This window comes from Eretmochelys imbricata, chromosome 4 (assembly GCF_965152235.1).
Source record: "Eretmochelys imbricata isolate rEreImb1 chromosome 4, rEreImb1.hap1, whole genome shotgun sequence".
Lineage (NCBI taxonomy): Eukaryota > Metazoa > Chordata > Testudines > Cheloniidae > Eretmochelys > Eretmochelys imbricata.
In genome coordinates, this window is record NC_135575.1 from 60,778,371 (window position 1) to 60,800,621 (window position 22,251).

Here is a 22,251-nt window from a genome sequence, read left to right on the forward strand (position 1 = left end):
TCGGGAAGGAGTAGGTGTACATTGGTCAGGATATTGGAGCTTCCAGAGCCCATTCTTATAGACAGGCACAGCCCGGTCCATAGCCAAGCTCCAGATTCAGGCCTTTTGAAATGCCACCTTGCCTGATGGGTGTAGGTGTGTGTTTAATAAACGTAAAGAGAGCCTTGCTACCCCAAACATGAATAGTTTAGCCTTCCCTTTGTTCATTATCTTTTTTACTCCTTCTAGGTTAAACAACAGGTATCACTACCTCACTTTGCTCTCTCGATATTTCATTACAACCCCTTTCCTCAGCAGTAAGGATTCTGGTGCATGGAATCATTCACTGGATGCGAAAAATTTGTGTCATGGATCCCAAGCTAGTTTGCCTTAGGAAAGGGTTCAACTCATCTCATTTGGATGGGAAGCTTGCAATGAAATCAACTCAATCCTCTTATTTATAAAAGCTGCCAGCATCTTGGCATCTGTGAGGCAACGATTAACTAAGGACAGACTGATTTATGAAATGTGCTTTGTAGGAGTTGAGGTGTTTATTCCTAGCCATTATTTCCATACTATCTAGGTCTGGGGCTATGCTAGCAGGTTTTTCAGTGTAGTCTAAGCCACAAATAATGGCGATTGAGAATTGAGCAGTTTCATAATACTTTGAGAGCAAGATATTTGGGAAAATAATATTCCACATAGTTGTCCCAGCCTGTGTTCTTCTAATGATGTACGGTTCTTTTATCCCTGACAACTTACTTCAGCATAGTGTCTTGCATTAAGTCCTGGCTAGAATCTACTGGAATGAGATATACTAAATGAAGCATATACTAAGCGTAGGTAAGCAGTATTTCAGACACTAGAGCAGGGGTTAGATCAGCTCCCTGATTGAGGAATAAATCAACTGTGGGAGGAGATGATTGGCCTCCCAGGACTGCAGTGGTTGTGAACTTGGCAAACCCTTTCCAAATAACAATGACATTTATTGCCCATGGGAGCATTCAGTCTCTCCAACTGAGTGTTCATGATTCATCAACAAACAGGAGATTGCAGTCATGTTTAGACATTGGGATTAGGTGAGCCTGTTTTGTCATAGGTAGAGCTAGATAGTTTTGAGAGTATTGAAAAAAGAATGGTAATAGTAAAGAGGCCACTATCTCCTCCCTGCCTTTCCACTGCTGCCAGGACCTTCTGCACTTTCGGCTACCCTGTTCAAGTTGAGTTCAATGTAAATTTTTCTACCTCTGATTATAAAGAAAATGCATTTTAGGGGTACTTGGATCATCACTGAAATATTTTAATCTGAAAAAAAATATGATCTATAAGCTGCATGGGAAAAGGTCTATTTTTAGAAAGTTTACACATAGGAGTGAATCTAACAGTGAGTCATTATCCTCATGTCCTGAAGAGACTGTGCTACCAGTAACTGATCCACTAATATTTTCCTTTCTGAAGTAGAAAACTGAAGGAGTACATTACCAGCTATGGTGTTTAGAAACATCAGATATTCAAAGTTTGAAATTTCTCTGTGCTGCCACCGCTGGGTCATATTGGAAGCTTTGAAAATCTGGCGTGGACTAGCCAAAGAGATGCGTCTGGAAAACAAAATCTTTACAGTGAGAAAATAATATGAAACCTTTTAAGAAGGCTGGAATCCTCTCTTTTGTACCTATCTACTTTTATTGCAAAACAGAGGAATACTCTTTTTACTTCTGGATTTCATAGCTGTGAAACTTTGGAGAGGGATCATATAGAAATATGAATATTTGAGTGCCTAAATTCTTCTTATGGGAAGAATAAGTACACCTAAATTGTTATATCATATATAGCATATAGACTATTGTTCATATTTTAGTTTATGATTACTAGATGAGAACAGGCTTGGGGCTTGTCTACACGGCATGTTAAAGAGCGCCAGAAGAGTATGATTTGTAAAGCCTTCTGATGTTAACATGAACTAGTTACCTTTTAGAGTACACCAGCAGGTTCTACACTGGGCAATTATAGCACAACACGTTAGAGAGCTTTACAAATCAGACCCCTCTAATACACTTTGTGTAAGGGGACTGTTGTCCCCTTATTAACATTAGTGGGGATGTTTTGGTTGGCTAGCTCCCAGTACTAAAAGGGGAAGGGTCGATGGGAAATCAGGACCCTGAGACTGACAGTCCCCAGGTACAATGGGGAGAGGCCAAAGCTCCAGGTCAGCCTGAATGATAGGCCGGGCAGGCTAACCAGGGAGTCAGGAGGCCGGGGGGGGTGGGGAGGGTCCTGTCTTCCATGTAAGCTGAAATTGCTTGGGTCAGACAGAGTGGGGCCAAGCTAAGGAGAAAGCAGGGGCCCAAGCTGAACTGGGGAGCAGAGCTGTGCCAGATTCAGAGGGATCAGAAAAGCAGCCCAGAGAGAGTAGACTTGCCCTGGGAGGAGAGCTGAAGCAACCAGAGCCAGAGGGGCCAGAAAAGCAGCCCATGAAGCAGGTCAGTGCTGGGAGCAGAGTCACAGAAGCAGCCTGCAGAGCAGACTTGTCCTGAGACGAGAGCTGTGGCAACAGAGCCAGAGAAGCAGCACAGGGAGCTGGACGCAGAGCAGCAGCAGTGCTGAGACAGAGTAGTGGAGTTGGGGCTGGAGCAGTCCGGAGCCGGGTGCGGTGAGCAGCTGGAGAGAGTGAGGGGGGACCCTGGGCAGTGGGCCCAGCACAGGGAGACGCCTCAGCCAAGAGGCTCTGGAGGCCAGGCTTGGAGGGGGATCATAACCCTAACAGGGTGGGGGTGACATTGGGAAGAAGGGTCCTGCCACTTAGAAACTGAGAGCATGTGGCCACCACTGGAGCAAGTGTCCAACCCGCAGCACCCCTGCAGCACAGCCAGGGCCTGAGGAGGAGGCCTGGGACCTACAAGGAACAGACTGTGAACTGCCCTGACATTTCAGAGACACTGTTCGTAATGTTCCCTGCCACAGAGCGGGGTGATGTGTTTTCCTTTAACCTTTCACATTTTTCCTTATTCCTTTTTAAACTAATTGTTGATTAAATAAAATTGTATTTGATTTAAATCATATGTAATGGTCAGGGAAGTGTCCAGTGCAGAGAGAGTATCCTGGAGTGGGGACATCCTAGCCCCGTCTTAGGTGACCACAGCAAGGTTGGGGGTCAAGCCCCCCCAGGAATCTTGGGCCCAGCCTTGTTGGGTTACAAGGACTCTGCCAGACAGGAGAGTGGAAGGGGAGTCCTCGAGGGCAGGGAAGGCTCTTGGTAAAGGAAGTGGGAGCGAGGACTCAGATCCTTTCGCTAGCACACCTCCCCGGGGTAGTGCAGAAGCCAGGAAAGTTCCCCACAATAGTGAGACCATTGCCCCGCTTACATTTGCAAGGCAATTCTCCCTATAATGAAAACAGACCTTAAATCAGATGTAATTTACATTGAAAAATGCAACAACATGTAACTGTAGGCATGTTTTATCTTAATGGTTAAAGTGCTATGTTAGATTTGTCTGGTGAAGGTCCAGTTGCTATTTTGGAGATTTCTAAAGTTTATTTTCATGGTTTTATAACCTAAAGAGAACAAAGGACTAAAAATCATTTGACAGCTGGATATTTTCATGTGCCATGATCTGAATTCTTGTGAATGTTAAACACAAACCTCTATAGTTGTGCAAGCTCAACCAATCCAAGAGGTTGAAATGTGTTACATCTACATGATTTATAGAGGTGGTAGATTATTAAATAAGAAAATTATTATATGGCATTTTAAAAATTCACCTTAGAATAAAGCCATCTTTTGGTGTCTGTTTCTAAGTGCCTTGAGAACAAAAGACAACAATCAGATGAAGAAAGGACTTTTATTATAAAATCCACTCTCTTGAGATTTAAATGCTGAGCAACTTTGGGGATTTAGCCATAAATAACTCAAGCAATTAAACTATTGGAGTTTGATGCCAGATTTCTTGAAGTTTGAGAAAGAATAGAAAACTATTCCCTGGAAATTATAAATCAAGCAGAGAAGGGTTGATCCCGAAATTCCATAAGATTATTCTATTCATAATAAAAACATCTGCGAACTCCAGCAGTACATTATTTAAGAAGAATCTAGAATTAGCCTTTTCCAGTACCCGTTAAACAGAATAACTGTGGCTCACGTATTTATTTGTGCTACTGATAAACTATTAACAATTTATATTTTATCAATATTGTTATAGTAAAAGTATTACATTAAATTACAACTGCATATGCACTAATTGTACCTTTAAAGTGGACACATTACATTCAATTTTTCAAGCAGTAAAAACCAAATTCTTAATGAAATATCACAATTTAATTCCTAATTTTCCTTAAAGCATGACTGTATAACAGTTGTTACTGTTACAGATCAGATTTAAGAGACTGGAGGACCTTTTCTTATCACTGTGAAAACCATGTCCAAAATATTTATCACCACTTCATTTCTTCCCATTCATACATGAAACAAAACAAAACTACAGCATTCCTAAATTTGAAGAAAGAACAGTGATACAATTAATTCAATATTGCCATTTCTTAAGAAAATTCTTAGAAAGTCTTTTTTTTTTTCTAAAGTTTACTCATTGAAAGTGATGGAGTAAAATAACTGATTATGACTAAATACACCTGTAAGCAGATGATGGAACCACTTACTTGGGACCTAATCCAATTCCCATTTAATTGAATGGACAAGGGATCGTGCCCCTTTGTTTCATTCAGAACATTCTTGATAACCCAGGCCTAGCCCCTTCTAAAAGGTCAATTGGGCAGATTCTGGAGCAGTTTTAGGATGCAGACAAATAGCCTGAAATCACCAAATTCACTTCACCTGTAACCTAAGGTAAAGTTTGAACTTTGGCCTCCAGAGTTGCACCAAATGCAAGTGCACCAAATGACTACCTCAGTCTTTCTTCAACTCATCCACTTCTATACAGTTGTATAGTTTCCTACTGATGAGAAACTGCCATTTTCAGCTAGGCTGAGGTGTCGTGGAGAGTTGAAGGATGTCTCAGTCAACCTAACATAATTGAAAACTGCCACAAAAGCTAATCAATCCTCCAAGCAGATTTCTACATTTCACAGAGCTGACAAGCATAAAGGGAAAGTGACTGTGTCTTAGCCAGTGAGAGGGCAACTTTCTCCATAATGTGACAGAAATCCAAAGCCCTCAAAACTCATTCTCTCTGGTCATATGATTATATAATAAAGATGAGCTCCGCTCTGCCTTTGAAATTCTGCAGTACAACTAAACTGAAAGAACTGTGTACAGTAGGTGGGTTGTTTTGTGTTTTTAAACCATTTAGTTAAAAAAAGGAAGATAATTAAGAAAAATCATACTGTAGCTTATATCTTTCATAGTAAAATACCTGGTCTGTGGTAGCCCAAAGCTAGTGCCAATGCCAACACGTGGTAGACAATTAACCACTTTTTTTACTGTTGCTGGGTCTGGGAAGTTGAACATGACAGCAACTGTGAACAAACAGAACAGTTAGAACATGACATTGTTTTCTGTCATTTACAGTAGGCTTCCTGGCCCAATAAAATAATGTTGAATTCATGAGTATAAGATACAGCATTAAATATCTTTTCCCATAATATACTGTAAGTCAAATTTTTTATACATCATGAGTTATTTCTTTTTAACTTTTAAAACTGCATTTTTAGAGCTACTTCTAGTTGTAAACACTAGCAGAAGTTTCAGCAAATGCTGTCTTATTAGCATTAACATGCTAATAAGAGCATACATTACCTATAGCAATTTTTTATTTGAATATAATTGAAGTTATATTTATTCATCTCTATTTCCAGATTCAGCTTGGAAAAAGAAAAAGCATACACAGTTTGTATAGTAAGTGCATCATACACAGCTGTGACTTTTGCTGGGAATTTTTATTTTTTTAAGCTAATTTTCCACTTAAGTGGAATTACCAAAGAAATATTTAAAGATTTTCAACAGACATTCATTCCTTTTTTTTTTTTTTAAACCTCCTCAGGAAAACCTTCATCAGGAAATTGAATTCTTCTTTTCTGAGATATCACATGGAAATAAAAATTAAAAACTATGTGATCCTGTAATGAGATCATCAGAGGTGGACATTTATGCCCACATGGAGTCCCATTTATAGCCCCAATCCAGCAAAGCATTTTGCATATGCTCAATTTAGATCCAAAAAGGACTTGGAGGAAAAAAGCAGCTCTGGCCCAAACCAACTACATGAACAAGGCACCAATCCATACTAATGTATTATTATATCTTAAGGTAGCACCAAGAGGCCAACCGAAAGCAGGTTCCATTGTGCCAGGCACCTTTTATACACTGAATCAGACAGAGTCCCTGTTTCAAAGAACTTAATCAAATCTTAATCTAAATTAAAAAAAAATCAGATAGAGGGTAGGGGGAAATGATATAGCATCATATAACATCATGTTAGTGCCACAAATATTTTTTGTTATTTAAATAATTTAGGTGGGTTTCTGTTAGAATGGGACTAGCCAAACAGAAAGACAAAAGAAGGGAGAGAGGACATGGGGAGTAAGTGGATGAGAGGAGTTGGAGTAAACAGCCAAACAGCATAGGGGAGAGAATGTCGAGAGTGAAACCTACAGAATGCCATCTGTTGACATCATCAGTGTCCCATGGTCTTTACTTAAAATGTTTCTGTAGTTGTTCTATCAGTTTCAGTCTCTGGCTGACTACTCCCTGCAGTTTCTTTCTAAGGCCACACAGCTAGGGGATAGGAAGGTGCCTCATAGGTCCTAGATCCTCATTATCTGACCTTAAGGAACTACACCTCTAGGTGTCAGACAGTATAGATCAGTCTCCAAAATTTATTTCTTTACCTGTCTGCTTAGAATACCAAAAATGTTTCCACCTGTGTGATGGTAATTTTTGTGAGGTGAATGCAAGGTTGCCAGGAATTGGACAGACCAACTTATTTCACATAGATCAAATCGCCATCATATGGTATGGCACGGCACATGGATAGATTCATACTGCTGACTTTGAGATGTAAAGCTCCATATTCTAGTACTAAATCCTTGAACTATGCAGGACCCACAAAGTGTTAAGATTTCTGAAAGTCAGCTGCACAATTTATAGCTGATACTACAGATACTGTAAAATGACTGTGAAACAGCTTTAAGTATGGGATTCTCAGCCTGGAGGTTGTGACTCCTCATTAGGTGTTGGGGTGGTGACTGATTACCTACCTTACTCTTCCCATATTGCTAAACAGGATCAGGATCATGGCTGTGTGAATAATCAAATTTTTGGTGGCCAAAATAAACAAACAAAAGTTTGCTTTGGGTTGACCCAAAATGGGGGAAAAAAAATCCCTTTTTCCAGAAAAATGTCAAAGCTAAAAATAATTTTGCTTTGGGATAAACAAAACCTTTAGTCTGACTAAATGTTTTATTTTGTTTTTGAGGGTTTCTAAACTTTTTTTTTTATGTTTATGAAAAATACAGAATTAATCACAAACAAAAATAGGGCTTTCAAATAAAACAATGAAATTCTAAAACAGAAAGGTCAAACCATTTTCATGTCAGAAAGACAAAATGAACCATTCTGACATTTCCAATTTCTTTTTTTAATTCAACCTAAACAACTCATTGAAATACATCAAGATTAGCAAATTGTTTTGGTTGAACTGCATCTGCATTTTTTGGCCAAAAAAATAGATTTGCACAAAAAATTTCACCCAACTCTAGTAATGGCTAGATTGGTGGAGAGGAGCACAGAGAAATAAGGGAGAATGGAAAGGTGGAGTATTTCGTTTGGAAAAAGTTGAGTACTTCTGGTACAAGGCATCAGAAATGGTAGTATAATTGGCAGAAGTCTTGAGGAAATCTTACTTGTCTACTAAACTACTGTTTCAATGCACTTTGCACAGGTAGGTATGACTGTCCCTTTATAAGGGCAAAACCAGATTTGAAATCAGCATTCAAATGCAGCATATGAAAACCAAATGTGTCACCCACGTGACTAGGTTTGGTCACACACTAAGAGATGATTTTTCTTTGGTTGAATATTGCTGGATTCAAAATTACTCAGGATAAAAATCAGGATATCACTGTGGACAATTCAGTCAAACCCTGTGCTCAATGCATAGTGACAGTTTCAAGAGAAAAAAATGTTAAGACATGAAGAATCAGTTACACCGGACCCTCACTAGAACGCATGTCTATATAGCACAAATTTGCACATAACACGGTCGCACCCATGGATCCCAAATTTAATTACTTTAATTGCGATTCATTTTAACACAGTCCCTGCTATAACACAGTCCCCGCGTTAACGCAGTACCGCGCCTGGATCCCAAATCCCGTGTTCTAGCGAGGGTCCAGTGTATATATTTCATCTGTATTCAGTTCTAGTCACCCCATCTCAAAAAAGGGAGCTGAAAATGAGGAGAGGGTGTCAGAGACTGGTGATGAAAATGATTAGAGGAATCAAGAGTTCTCTTTATGAAAAGAGGCTGAAAAGCTGGAACTATTGACTTCACAGAGGGGATGAATTAAACGGACATAAAAGAGGCATACAAAATAATGACTAGCTTAGAAAAATTCAATCACGTACTACTGTTTACCCTCCCTCAGAAGGATAAGGAGACACGCAAAAAACAAATTTAAAACTGATAAAAGGATTTGGGTTTTTACACAATGAATAATTAACCTGTGAATCGGATTGCCACAACTGTCATTGAGGCCATGAGCTTGGTAGGATTTAGCAAAGGATTAGATATTTTTGTATACATGAGAAGAATATCCAGAGTTTCACTGAACATATTATTTGTTTTTATTTAAGACATTTAAATCTGGCAGATTATTCCATAATTGTCTATTCTGGGATTTCTTTGAAAAGACCTGGAATTGACCACTGACAAAGACAGGATGTCAGACAATATTGGCCACTGGTCTCATTTAGTACTGCAGTTCTTATATTCCCTTGTCCTTAATACTGCATAACCAGCAACTGTTTTCCTACCACAGGAAAATAATAGTCTGTTTTAGTACAACAGATGAGAACACAGACATGCTTTAAGCAAAGTAAGTGTACAGAAAGTGCCAACTCAGCATTTGGACTGTAAATAGCAGCAAAAAACTTATTTGAAAAAAAAGTGAGTTATGATGTTTTACCCACAAGACTTCTCTCTGGAAAACTTTATACAGGAAAAAGTTATCCTTGAAATCTGAAGTATTTTTGTACATATAATTTCATTTTTTTAAATCAAAGACAGCCTATATCCATTAAACAAAAACAGCAGCAAATTCTAGGCAACAAAAAGTGAAATAGAAACACATATTGTCAAACCAAAATTCTTCATCCCTCCATTCCAATCCCTTTTTACCTCTGTTTGCCATGAAGATCTCCAATGCTGTATTTTGCAGGAGATAGCGTCGGGAAAAAATTGACCGAATCTCTGTGAACAGCCATTTTCCATGGAGTCCCTCTGTATAAGCCAGAATCTAATAAAATAAAAAGGGCCAATAAGTATTCAGAAGCAGACAGGACATTACATTATAAGCAAACTATCAATGTAGACACCATCACATTTTTTCCAAAAGTACATTTGATCCAGGAAATGTGGAGATTCTAAAAATAGTTAAATCTGCAACTCCAGTAATATTTAAGAGTAAACTAAAACAAAACCTTAATTCAATCACTACATCAATAATGCACTTTCAAATTTGTAAAATATGAGAACTATATTTATGCAACTGATTTAAAAGATGATTTATGCAACGATCAGACTTTTTGTAATTAGTATGTTAGAGGCCAGCCTTTCCAAAGTGCTCAGTAACCAACAGCTCCCAATGAAAAACTGGCCACTTCATTTAGGTGCCTAAATGGGAGCCACGCTCTTTGAAATGTCTGGCATCAATAGTTGGTGCCGAGCACTTCTGAAAATCTGCCCTTATTGTTTTTCAAGATCAAATTTTTGATGTGTTTTTTCCTAGCCAAGCAATTGTTAGAAATTGTATGAAATATGTTACATTTCAGGATTAAATGACAAAAATAGTAATTTTTATGGAGGGCATTCACTTTTGACATTGGATTGAACTACATTTTATTTTAGTGTCGTAACATATAAACAAGAAAAAATACCTTTTTTTAAAAAAATGACCTTAAAAATTGTTCCTTATGTTTATCGTTAAGGTAATATTCATTCATTCTGGAAGTATAAAGGTTCACTGTATAAGAGGTTAAGTATCATTTTGTCAGCTAAGGTTAAACACAAACCTGCAAATGAACTCGGCATAATCTCTCTATGGAGTAAGCGGTTGTCAAAGTAACTTGTTACAATTCCTGTCATCCCAGCTGACAGACACAGATGCTTAGTCAGCCTTCACAATTCAAACTAATCCTATCTTTAGTCCTCAACCACTTTGTTTCTTTGCTGCACCAGTTTTGCCTTTTCATTTCAAAGCTTAATTATGAAGGTGTTAAGGGACAACAAGACTGGCACTTCTCTGACCCAGTTTAACAAAGCATAAGCAACAAGAAAAACTGAATTTAGATTTGTCAGAATAATTTCAATTAACACAATTATGTCGGACTTAAATGCACTAAAGCAAGGAAGGTAAATTTAAGGCTGGTAGTTGGTGCCACCACAACTCTGCTTACGCAATATATTATGTTAAAATCACTTTTTAAGACCCTCTGCAAATATTTAAAAGTGTTAAGCCAAATTCAATGCAAAAATATGAGCAAAATGTCTAATGAAATTAGCGGTCTTCGGTGAGCATGTAAGGACAGAATTTGGCCACCTACCTGGATACATATGTATGTGTGCAAGTATTATTATTATTATTTATATTCCAGCAGTGTCTAGAGACCCCAAACATTATATACAAACATAGCATATAACACAGTATCTGCCCTGAAGAGTTTACAACCTAACAAAATACAAGACAGGCACACAAAAAACAAACAAACTAATAAGCAACAGCTCAGAAGCACAGAACTTGCAAGGTACAATGTCTCCTGATGTTTCCTCTTCAACCAGCCTCCCCTCAGCTCACAATGAAAAAATCCCCCCAAATTGTTATTTTTAAATCAAATTCTTGAGAGGCACATGAAAGGTAACGGTGATCGGTAATGGTTCCAAACCATTTCTGAAATTGGAGATATAGCAGACTTGGGACCATGTTAACCCTTTTCTTCACCTCTCCCAGCTAACTGACAATGCTGTATACCCAGGAAACACCATGTAAGGCTTTGTTCCATTACATGTATAACAAGTACCAATGAGAAAGTATGACAAAAAAGTAGCATTGGTTGAGGAGGCAAAGCAGTCAATCCTGAAAACCTTGTGAAGGCAAAGATCTCTTTTAATTTTCTCAGATGAAACTTCCAATAATATTTTCAAATCGAGACCTATGTCTTCAGAGATCATATTTAGGAGGGGCCAATAGAGGTAGCAATTCACAAAATTGCTTAAGCAAGAAAAGTAAAAATAATTATGACAAGCAGCATTGCTGTATGCACACACATTTTAGAGTCAAACATCAATTACTCAGATATTATGAGTTAAAACAGAAATCTAAACAATTCAATCACATTAAAAGGCTAAATACTCTTTTTTCCCCCAACTGGAGTCACTTATGACAACATGTGTACAATTAAACCATCAAATGGGAAAGTTTCCAATACACCTAACGATGAAAAAAAAATGGATTTAAAAAGCTAACTTACAAGCGTCAGAGATACTTTATATTAATGTCTTTCACAGTCATGACAAAGCTATTGAATCCTATGCCAGAAAGTTTATAATAAAAACTCAGACTCAACTACAGATACATTACGAGGCACCTCTGTAACAATTCTTTATTCATTACAAATAGTTATCAGGAGCGAGAAGCAGCTGAGGCCTAGCTGAGCAAGACCTTCATTTCTTGTTGGAATACTATCTGCCTGGTCTGTAGCTTCACTTCAAAGTCTCTGGAGTTCAATTAAAACTGGATTAGGTGGAAGCAGACCTTCTTTGGGACTTTCTGTTCTCTGAAACTCCACACATACTGACAGCACCCTAGACAAAGGTCTAGCCCTCCAATGAACCAGTTGCTATGGAAACTGCATCATTACCATTGCTCTGCAGTCATCACACCAACTCTAGTAGTTTGAAAGATACAGAGAACACACTCTTCTTCAATGTTTGTTACTACATATGTCTTATGAAAACCTGGACCCTTCCTTTGTTCAATCATTTCCAGCCTCAGAACATTTGATTTTACCAATAATTCACATTTCAGAAATATGAAGTATTTACAGAAATCAGTAAAGCAAATATAAAAAAATAAAAAGTCAGAATTTGTATTCTATTAAAAAGGGAGCAAAAATGTTTCATCTGTCTTACTTTCTTTGAAATTTTTAATTTTATAATTATAACTTTTGAAAATTAAAGACCGTTTCCCTTAAAAAAACAACATATCTCTTTCACTCATATGCCAGATAATATAGCATTTTGTTAATGTAAAGAAAGTTTCTTTAATGTTGCACAATAACCTAAGTTTAAAAGACGACTATTACTGGTTCTAAGATTTTTCATTCATTGCCAATAATTTTGGAGTAACTACTTCTAAAACAAAGAGAGGCTAATGTGACTGTGTATTCTAATTTAATCTTCACAAATGATATAATCTCCCACCTCAAGAAAAGAAATGGAGAACTATTTCTAGGATTTTACCCTTTAATGTCTTTAACACATTAGAGTTTCAAAACAGACTGAATAGGCAATAAATATATTTTTATCAGACATTAAAGAAAGAGTACACAACTTAAATGAAAAGTTAAAAACGCTTATGCTAAATGATGGATTACTCTAAAATTCCATGGTTACAAAAACATCCTGTGCAAGCTGATCCATATATAGGCTTTAGGGATACAATGTAAACAAATAGCATGACTATGATAAACACCACCAGTTTATGTTCACCTCAGTACAATACCCTCAAGTCATGTCAAACAATATAGACTAAGGCCCTGATCCTGAAATCATATCAATTTGGGTGGACCTTTGCACAGCCCTACTGAAGTCAATGATATTCTGCATGGGTGCAGGACACTACCAGAGAAACCGAAGACAGAAGAATAAAGGGCAATTAGCCCCTGACTTGAACTTACATTTTAGGCTCTGATTTTGTAATTACAATTGAATCTATATGTGCAAGTTTCACAGCAGTAAAGTGGCTGTCCCTACATTGTTCTGTCATCTTGCAACGTGAACACAAAAAGCCATAAAACTAGCTTCCACCCCTCCCTGCCCCCAATAACTGCTTAAAAGATTAAGAACATAAGAATGGCCATACTAGGTCAGACCATCTAGCCCAATATCCTATCTTCCAACAGTGGCCAATGCCAGGTGCCTCAGAGGGAATGAACAGAATAGGTAATCATCAAGTGATCCACTCCCTGTCGCCCATTTCCACTTCTGGCAAACAGAGGCTAGGGACACCATCCCTGCCCATCCTGGCTAATAGCCATTGATGGACCTATCCTCCATGAATTTATCTATTTCTTTTTTTGAACCCTGTTATAATCTTGGCCTTCACAATATCCTCTGGCAAGGACTTCCACAGGCTGACTGTGCATTGTGTGAAGACATACTTCCTTTTGTTTGTTTTAAACCTGCTGCCTATTAATTTCATTTGGTGACCCCTAGTTCTTAAGTTATGAGAAGGAGTAAATAACACTTCCTTATTTACTTTCTCCATACCAGTCATTATAGTATAGATGATCATCATCATAGCAGTCCAACAACAGTATCTCTCCATGTTATATTAAAACATGGGGTCATATTAAATGGTTACAATTTTAAAGATTACTATTATACTCCATAATAAAAAAATCTTTTATTAAAGATTAGAAGAACAACATTTTATTTTAAATTTTAAGCAAATCAATCAACTATTGTATACTCAGTTTTAGAATAAAGTATTATTGATCTTAAAAATGTGAATACTCTAGAGGTAATTAAGTCTGCAAATGGGTTATAGAACTGAAACAGTAATTGAATAATTACATCATTTTTATGTGCAAGGCAGCTTAAGTACCACAAGTAAAATAAAAACCAAATAACTGATTTCAACAGCTGCCTCATATTTTTATATTTTGTACTCCAAAATGAAATGTCTATTTGAAACCCATTCCTAAAATAGCCATATATTGTGTGCATTCAGAATAAAGACATATGTTTGCATTTCTGTTTATTCGTTTTCAATCAAAAGACAACCTATAGTAAATTATTGCTCTGACAAACCAAAGTATGATGGTTATAGTAACCTTAATCTTTTTATGTCAAGTTTGTATAGAAAGTCACGAGCTTACAAGCAGCTAGATTTTTACAAAAACTGATGTATGATTTTCTGTGTAACTGGCTCTCGATCACAGTATTTAAGCTGTGTTAACAATATTAAATTCTGCATTTTCACATATACTCTATTTACACTACTTGTACACCAGTAAGCCATATAATTGTAGCTTATCGTTATATAGGATTTGTTACTAAAACAAAGTCTTACTGTGCTTCTTGCTTAATAAAGTCCAAATACAGCTGACCGAATACCAAAAAAAAAATGTTAATGATAATTTAAGAATGCATAACTGTTATTAAACATCACAGGGCTTATTGGCATCATTTTAGATGTTTCATTCAACACACTGCCAGAACAAAACAGAAAACAAATCATATGGGGGGTAAGTAGTAAGAAAATGGTTGATTTTAATCAATTGTTAAATATTTACTCAAGCAGTTGCTGAATTCTTCATTCTAGCAGTCTCCCCTCTACCCCCACTACAGTCTGAAATACCATTCTATTCCAAATTTTCATGGGTGACAAATTCAATTAAACATATTCATTACTTTAATGTTCCACTTGGCAGTTTTAGCCAGCATAAAGAATTAAAAATAAATAAATAAATGCTCTGTGACCTTTGTATCGATCAGACTAAAATGGTTTAAGCCTGGCTGTGGGTGGTGGAGGGTTTGGGGAAAAAAACCTCTCATGTTTTCTCTTCCAATTACTGGAGGAGATGATAAAACCACAGCAAATGATGTATCAGCTCATTTTATCTTATCGCTTTGGGGCTAGGTGACAATGAAGTTCATATTTCACTGGTTCCCATTGAAGATTGTGAAAATTACTTGCCCTTATGACCTGAAATTTTACTAGAAGACAGAAATTTCTCTTCTGCAAAGTAATGCAATTTTTCAGATGTCAACCTTTAGCCGAGCTTTAAAAATTAATTTCATTTATATTAACCAATGATATTGATGTTTTCACAGAACACTCTTTGATACATGAAGTACGGATCGGCAAATTGATGTTGTTTTAGATGTGTAAAACTATTTGATTTTAAGCTGCTAGTACAGATTTACAGCAAACTGAAATTCCTATATAATAAATAATATTTGTTCTGGCCTGATGCACCTCAAAGCCCCTGGCCTGTAACTAATTCAGAGTGCTTAGTTAGGATTTTATTCCTAATCCTGCTCATATTTAGAAGAATTTGCATAGTAAAGGATATACAAATAAAACGCTTTCTTTAAAAATAAATAAGTCATATGCTGCCAGAGGCTGATGTGTGCTTGATGTGGTGGAAAACACCTTTAAGCCTTCAAAAATGGTAGCGAAATACTCAGCTGAATTTACTGAGATTGAATCCCTCTCAAAAAGAAAAATTAATGCAGGTCCGAGTGTCTAAAGAGGTTCCTTCATTAAGAGCAGAAAGGAACCCAATGAACAGGACCTACCCATAGGTTTGATTGTTTGTGTTTAAAATTAGAACAGGAAAATTTTATTCATAACCTTTTCTTAAGGTCAGTGGGGTGCTCCTGGCCTGAAGCACCTCACAATGGCTCCTCAGTTGGCCTCAAATTTAGTACAGATGTCAGCACCCAATATCCTATCTCCTCCTCTGCACCCAGTAGCTGGTGTAAAGAATTATTCCTTTAGGCTATAAGTGACCCATACCCTAGCTGGTCTGTAGTGAGCAGGACCAGTGGGTAAAACTCCTTGCCATTGGCAGAAGAGGTTGATATGAAAAAACAAAACAGGGATTGGCTGCTTCATGTGACTGTTAATGGGACACAGAGCCTTCAGTTACTACATCACCAGTTCAAACTTTTCTCAGCAGAGCAGTGGCGGTTACTAAGACAACGGATACAGACTGGTACATGAAGACTTTACTTTTCAGCTGGGGCAAGAGAATGAAGAACGAGGTAATTATCTATGAGTGCCATGGTCTCTTCATCTTAATCGAGATGGTGTACACCTTTTGGATATGGGGAGACAAAATGCTCAACATATATATCTTAATAGGTCTGGATGCTAGCAGGGTATAACAGTTAAGACAATTTGTCCTAGGAAAAAGATGTTTGATTTCTCTCAGCAACAATAGAATTAATCAAAGTTTTAGTTGGTTCTCCCATCCGTGCCGGGTCAGGACTTGGAATAACAACTCTTTGTTGCAGATTAGACATCCGGCTCCTTCAAGAAGAAAGGGAGTTGGATTTTCAGGGAGCCCTAAATTCTTATAAGACCAGCGTGAGGCCTTGGTTTAGAAAGCCCCAGTGAATGTGCCAGAGTGCCACTTGAGCATTAGTAGGGTTTGCACATCGAAGGGTAGAGAAGGTCAATAACTACTTGGCATGGCTACAGCCTTCCACCTTTTACTGCTGCCAGACCAAGTTGCCTTTAGGAATTAACAGTACCAAATTTTAAATGAAACGCTTAATACAGTTACAGCTACTTAGCCAAAAGATACTAATTTCTGTCTCCATTTTCACTGGCTCCCTGTCACTCAGTTTCTACATCACCAATTTAAAGACAGCCCAAGATTGGTAGTGACCAAACTTGCTGCTGTCCAACAGCTGTTCGGTGGCATATGTGAAACAAATCTGTGGTCTCAATCTGCTTCCAGTGAACATGTGTGAAAGCTACAACAACCACTTTGCTCAGACTCAGAGGTCAAAAACTTTGAAGCTGCAAAGTACTAATTAACAATTTACTACTACTGAGACAACTAAGTGCAACCCTTAAAAGGTGGTCTCTCTTTAACATTAGCAGGAGGTGTGGAAAAATAGGTGCTGCTTCTACCCCCATGGATAGAAGGCTTCAGTCTCTAGAGCTGTCAATGCAGCACTTACCACAAGCACTAAACTAATTTTTTATTAAAAAAAAAAATTAGAAATTCTTGCCTGCTCTCTAGGATGTTATGTTGGACAAATAGTTCTCTAGGCAATCTCCGTCTTTGCCTCAGACACAATGATATTTGTCTTATCTACAACATATTTCTGTACGTCACCAGCAAAAAAATTGCAGCAATGCTTTCGGGTCATCAGGAAAAAAAAAAACACACTACACCAACTATGATATTCCCAACCGGACCTTCTGTCTGTCCACTCAGACTATATCTCTAGCCTACATACACAGGGAAGAAGAATGGTGACTATATGTAGCTTTAACAAAGTTTCCCTTCAGTTCTTGTCACAGCTTTCACAATATTAGTTACACCACCTTCACATATGCAATAAACTAAAAGGACTGCAAAAAGACTAACTAAAACACATCTCTTAATACACAATCAATAGTTAATGGGAATAAACTGTATTTAAATGAATGTATTGGGTGATCTCAGTTGATACTGCCACATTAAAATAGGAACCATTGTTTCTTTAGGGGAAAAAACATGTTTAAAACCAAAGCTGAATAAATGTATGATCATGTATGGATTCAGATACACAGAAAAACGTTTGTTTATAGATCTACATACACATGAGGTGGAGGCCTACGCTGTCGTACCGGTGTAATTCGTAAAATATAAAAAAGTCGAAAATGGCTGAGAACTTAAAAATCTGCCAGTAACAGACTAAATCCCAGTGATGACTGAACCTGGTGATATGCTGAAACAAGAGCTCTCAACCCTGCCTGTAGCTGTCTCCATGCTTCACGCTGACTCAACTAATATTCTAGGCTTCCAAGTGAGGCATAGAGAGTTACAATCCTGTAATCTTATTGTATAGACATAAGAGAGGGGAAAGGGAGGAGAGAGAGAGCGTGCTCATGCACATGAACAAACAAGATTATATTAATGTAGGAGGAACATAGGAATTCCCTTACTGGCCCAGATCCAAGATACATCCAGTCCAGTATCCTTCTCTCCAACAGTGGCTAGTACCAGTTGCTTCAGAGGAAGGTGTAAGATCCCTGTAGTAGCAAATGTGGGATAATCTGCCCCTCACATTAAATCTCAACTTGGTCTCTCTAATAGTAACAGGTAGAGACTCGCTTAAGCTCTGAAGTATTATAGCACTTCCAAAATCATTACATTTAATTATAACAACTCTGGATATTCTTGCAATACATATAAATGCCCAATTCTTTTTTGAACCTTACTAAGTTCTTGGCCTCAGTGATTTCACAGGATAATTAGTTCCAGGCTAAATACACTTTGTGTGGGAAAAGTATTTCCTTTTATCAGTTCTGAAAGCGCCAAATTTCATTTCCACCCAAATGTCCCCTTTTTCTTGGGTTATGAGACAGGATGCATCTGTTAAGGCTCTTCAGGTACACTTTATCCCCAGGTAGTAGTAATTCCTTAAGTTCTTTGCATCAAATGCTTGAAGCAGAGAAGTTAGACAATGCAGGTGGTACAGGTGATGTCTCACCATATATGATTCATCACTCATCATGTGGATGGGGTTGGTGGGGCGGGGTGGGCAGGAGAAAAAGAATCCTTATGCCATGATTACTCTGCTTGGATTCTGTGCCTTATCTTGTCTGGGTTGGCTGTGAGCTGCTCTGTAGCCCAGAATCTCTGTAACATCAAGAACTACAACTAATTCCACACCTCCTAACTCTTTTCCTGTCCCCAGGGCTTGTAGAGAGTGGGAGAGAACACAGTGCTATCTATGTTGCCTTACATTGCTCAGGCATTTGAAGTTCTCCTCCCCAAACCCTGGTGGCTCATTTACAGCTCCACCAAAGCAGCATATAGAGACCAGACCAGGGGCCAGATACAGTGCCTACGGTCACTAAAGAAACACAGACACCAAATATACATGAACTGAGTAAGAATCACACATCCTGCAAGAGTAGATATATTTCTGGAGCAAGAGAACTGACCACATCTATCAACCTTAAGGTTTTTCACTATGGCCCATCATTATAGGAGCTCAGCAGCTTTCCTTTTAGGATCATTCATTTAAATAATTTGATATATTAAAAATAAACATCTCTCAGAATCATAGAGAATTAAGGGCAATATGGAGCAGTGGGTTAATATAACAGCTGCTGGCTTTCACCTTTGTAGGATGTAAAATAAATGTAATAGGCCTTGATTCTTCAACCAGATGTCCTAATGCAGACCCTTGCTCCCCCGGCTGTTTAATGCCCAGACACTATAGGCTTGTGCCTAGAGCTTCTGGAGTTACATGATGAGGGGATAATCACATCTTTCAGTCTTCCAAGCGATTGGAAAAAAAGAGAGAGTCTGAAAATGTGACTCAAGCGTAACAATGTCTGCCTTGGACTGCTGACAGCCTTAAAAAACAATTCTGAAGTTATGAACTGCCCTATGAATCTCAATGGGAGGTTAAGTCAGAGACTGACTGCTTGAAATCAGGGGGAGGGCAATAGAAGCCACCTACATGGTCCCAACAAAGGATTCTGTATACACAAAGAGAGTGGGTAGAGGGATCAGCCCACCAACCCAAGAAGATACAGCCTGGCTGCCAGAGAAAGTACAGAGGTGCCTCCTTATTACCACTCCTGTCTCTTGGAGGGTAAGAAGGGTCTGCTACCACTGGAAGCCCAAAAACAAAGAGGGGCCAGTTGCAACTCTTGAGAGAGACAAGGAGACCTCATGTTGCCCCTGCACCTCTGAGAAAGGAGAAACCTTTCTGTCACTGCCATTCTAGGTAAGGGACAGGGCATCAGGATTGGGGCTATCAGCTATAGACAATCTCATGGTGTATCAAAGGGCTCAGATTGCTTTAATTTGGCTTTGCCTGCAACAACACAGAATACCATGTAAGTCATTTCAATTCTGCACAAGGAGTACTTTTGCATCTACCAGTACGGCAGAATTGGGATCTTGGTTTCTTGTGTATATTTCTCCACATCACAAAACTGCTGTACAATTTTGCACAATTGGCACTGGGGTCCAGTGGCAGACTGGGAAGATATAGGGTGTACATGAGAGAGTGAATCAAACTTCAGACTGGAGACCCAAATATGCAGGGGTAGGCTGCGACTGAAGTATGGGTGAAGTTCCACAAGGCGCCTAAGTACCTGTGATCTCTTGTCATTTCAAATAATAAGGATATTTCCTTCCATGACAAGTTGACTGGGCAACAAAATGTTAGATGAAATTCAGAGTTGATGAATGCAAAGTAATGCACACTGGAAAACATAATCCCAACTATATATACAAAATGATGGGGTCTAAATCAGCTGTTACTGCTCAAAAGAGAGATCTTGGAGCCATCATGGAGACTTCTCTGAACAGATCTGTACACTAAGTGTCAGGAACCATTAGGAAAGTGATAGATAATAAGACAAAAAATATCATAATGCCACTTGCTAAATCCATAACTTGAATCCTGAGTGCAATTCTGGTCACCCAATCTCAAAAACTATATATTAGAATTAGAAAATGCACAGAGAAGGGTAACAAAAATGATTAGGTGTACCGGAAAACTTTCATATAAGGAGAGATTAAAAAGACCGGGACTGTTCAGCTTAGGAAAACAGACAACTAAGGGGAGATATGATAGAGGTCTATAAAATTGTGACTGGTGTGGAAGAAGTGAATAGGGAAGTGTTTCACATAATACAAGAACCAAGGGTCACCCAATGAAATTAATAGGCAGCAGATTTTAAAACAAACAAGGAAGTATATCTTCACACAACACACAGTCAACCTGTGGAACTTGTTGCCAAGGGGTGTAATGAAGACCAAAAGTATAACTGGGATCAAAAAAGAATAAGAGAAGTTCATAAGGGATAGCCAACATGGTCAGGGATGCAACCCCATGCTCTGGGTATCCCTAAGCCTCTAACTGCCAGAAGCTGGGACTGGAGGACAGGGGATGGATCATTTGATAATTGCTCTATTCTGTTCATTCCCTCTGAAGCATCTGGTACCAGCAACTGCAGAAGACAGGATACTGGGCTAGATGATCTGTCCCAGAACGGGAGTACTTGTGGCACTTAGAAACTAACAAATTTTTTAGAGCATAAGTTTTCGTGGGCTACAGCCCACTTCATTGGATGCATAGAATGGAACATATAGTAAGAAGATATATATATACGTACAGGGAAGGTAGAAGTTGTAAGAGGCTAATTAAGATGAGCTATTATCAGCAGGAGAAAAAAACTTTTGTAGTGATAATCAAGATGGCCCATTTAGACAGTTGACAAGAAGGTGTGAGGATACTTAAGGAAATAGATTCAATATGTGTAATGACCCAGCCACTCCCAGTCTCTATTCAAACCCAAGTTAATGGTATCTAGTTTGCATATTAATTCAAGCTCAGCAGTTTCCCCTTGGAGTCTGTTCTTGAAGCTTTTCTGTTGCAAAATTGCCACCCTTAAGTCTTTTATGAAGTGGCCAGAGAGACTGAAGTGTTCTCCTACCGGTTTTTGAATGTTATGACTCCTGATATCAGATTTGTGTCCATTTATTCTTTTGTGTAGAGACTGTCCGGTTTGGCCAATGTACATGGCAGTCGGGCACTGCTGGCACATGACGGCATATATTACATTGGTAGATGTGCAGGTGAACGAGCCCCTGATGGCCCGGCTAATGTGATTAGGTCCTATGATGGTGTCACTTGAATAAATATGTGGACAAAGTTGGCATTGGGCTTTATTGCAAGGATAGGTTCCTGGGTTAGTGTTTTTGTTGTGTGGTGTGTGGTTGCTAGAGAGTATTTGCTTCAGGTTGAGAGGCTGTCTGTAAGCGAGGACTGGTCTGTCTCTCAAGATCTGTGAGAGTGAGAGATCATTTTTCAAGATAGGTTGTAGATGTTTGATGATGCGCTGGAGAGGTTTTAGTTGGGGGCTGAAGGTGACAGCTAGTGGCATTCTGTTATTTTCATTTGTTGAGCCTGTCCTGTAGTAGGTGACTTCTGGATACTCTTCTGACTCGGTCAAGCTGTTTTTTCACTTCAGCAGGTGGGTATTGTAGTTTTAAGAATGCTTGAAAGAGATCTTGTAGATGTTAGTCTCTGTCTGAGGGACTGAAGCAAATGTGGTTGTATCTTAGAG

The 22,251-nt window shown here is 38.4% G+C and overlaps 1 protein-coding gene across 4 annotated transcripts in view; it reads right to left on the minus strand.

Annotated features, from left to right (window-relative positions):
* Window positions 1-22,251, minus strand: part of LRBA (LPS responsive beige-like anchor protein) — a 552,094-nt gene that overhangs the window by 189,174 nt on the left and 340,669 nt on the right. For all 4 annotated transcript variants that reach the window (XM_077815359.1, XM_077815362.1, XM_077815360.1 and 1 more), the window contains 3 exons: window positions 9,327-9,444; window positions 5,343-5,445; window positions 1,462-1,577 (listed from right to left, as the gene is read on the minus strand). In XM_077815359.1, the coding sequence (XP_077671485.1) occupies window positions 1,462-1,577; window positions 5,343-5,445; window positions 9,327-9,444 (337 nt within the window). The remainder of the gene's footprint in view (window positions 1-1,461; window positions 1,578-5,342; window positions 5,446-9,326; window positions 9,445-22,251) is intronic.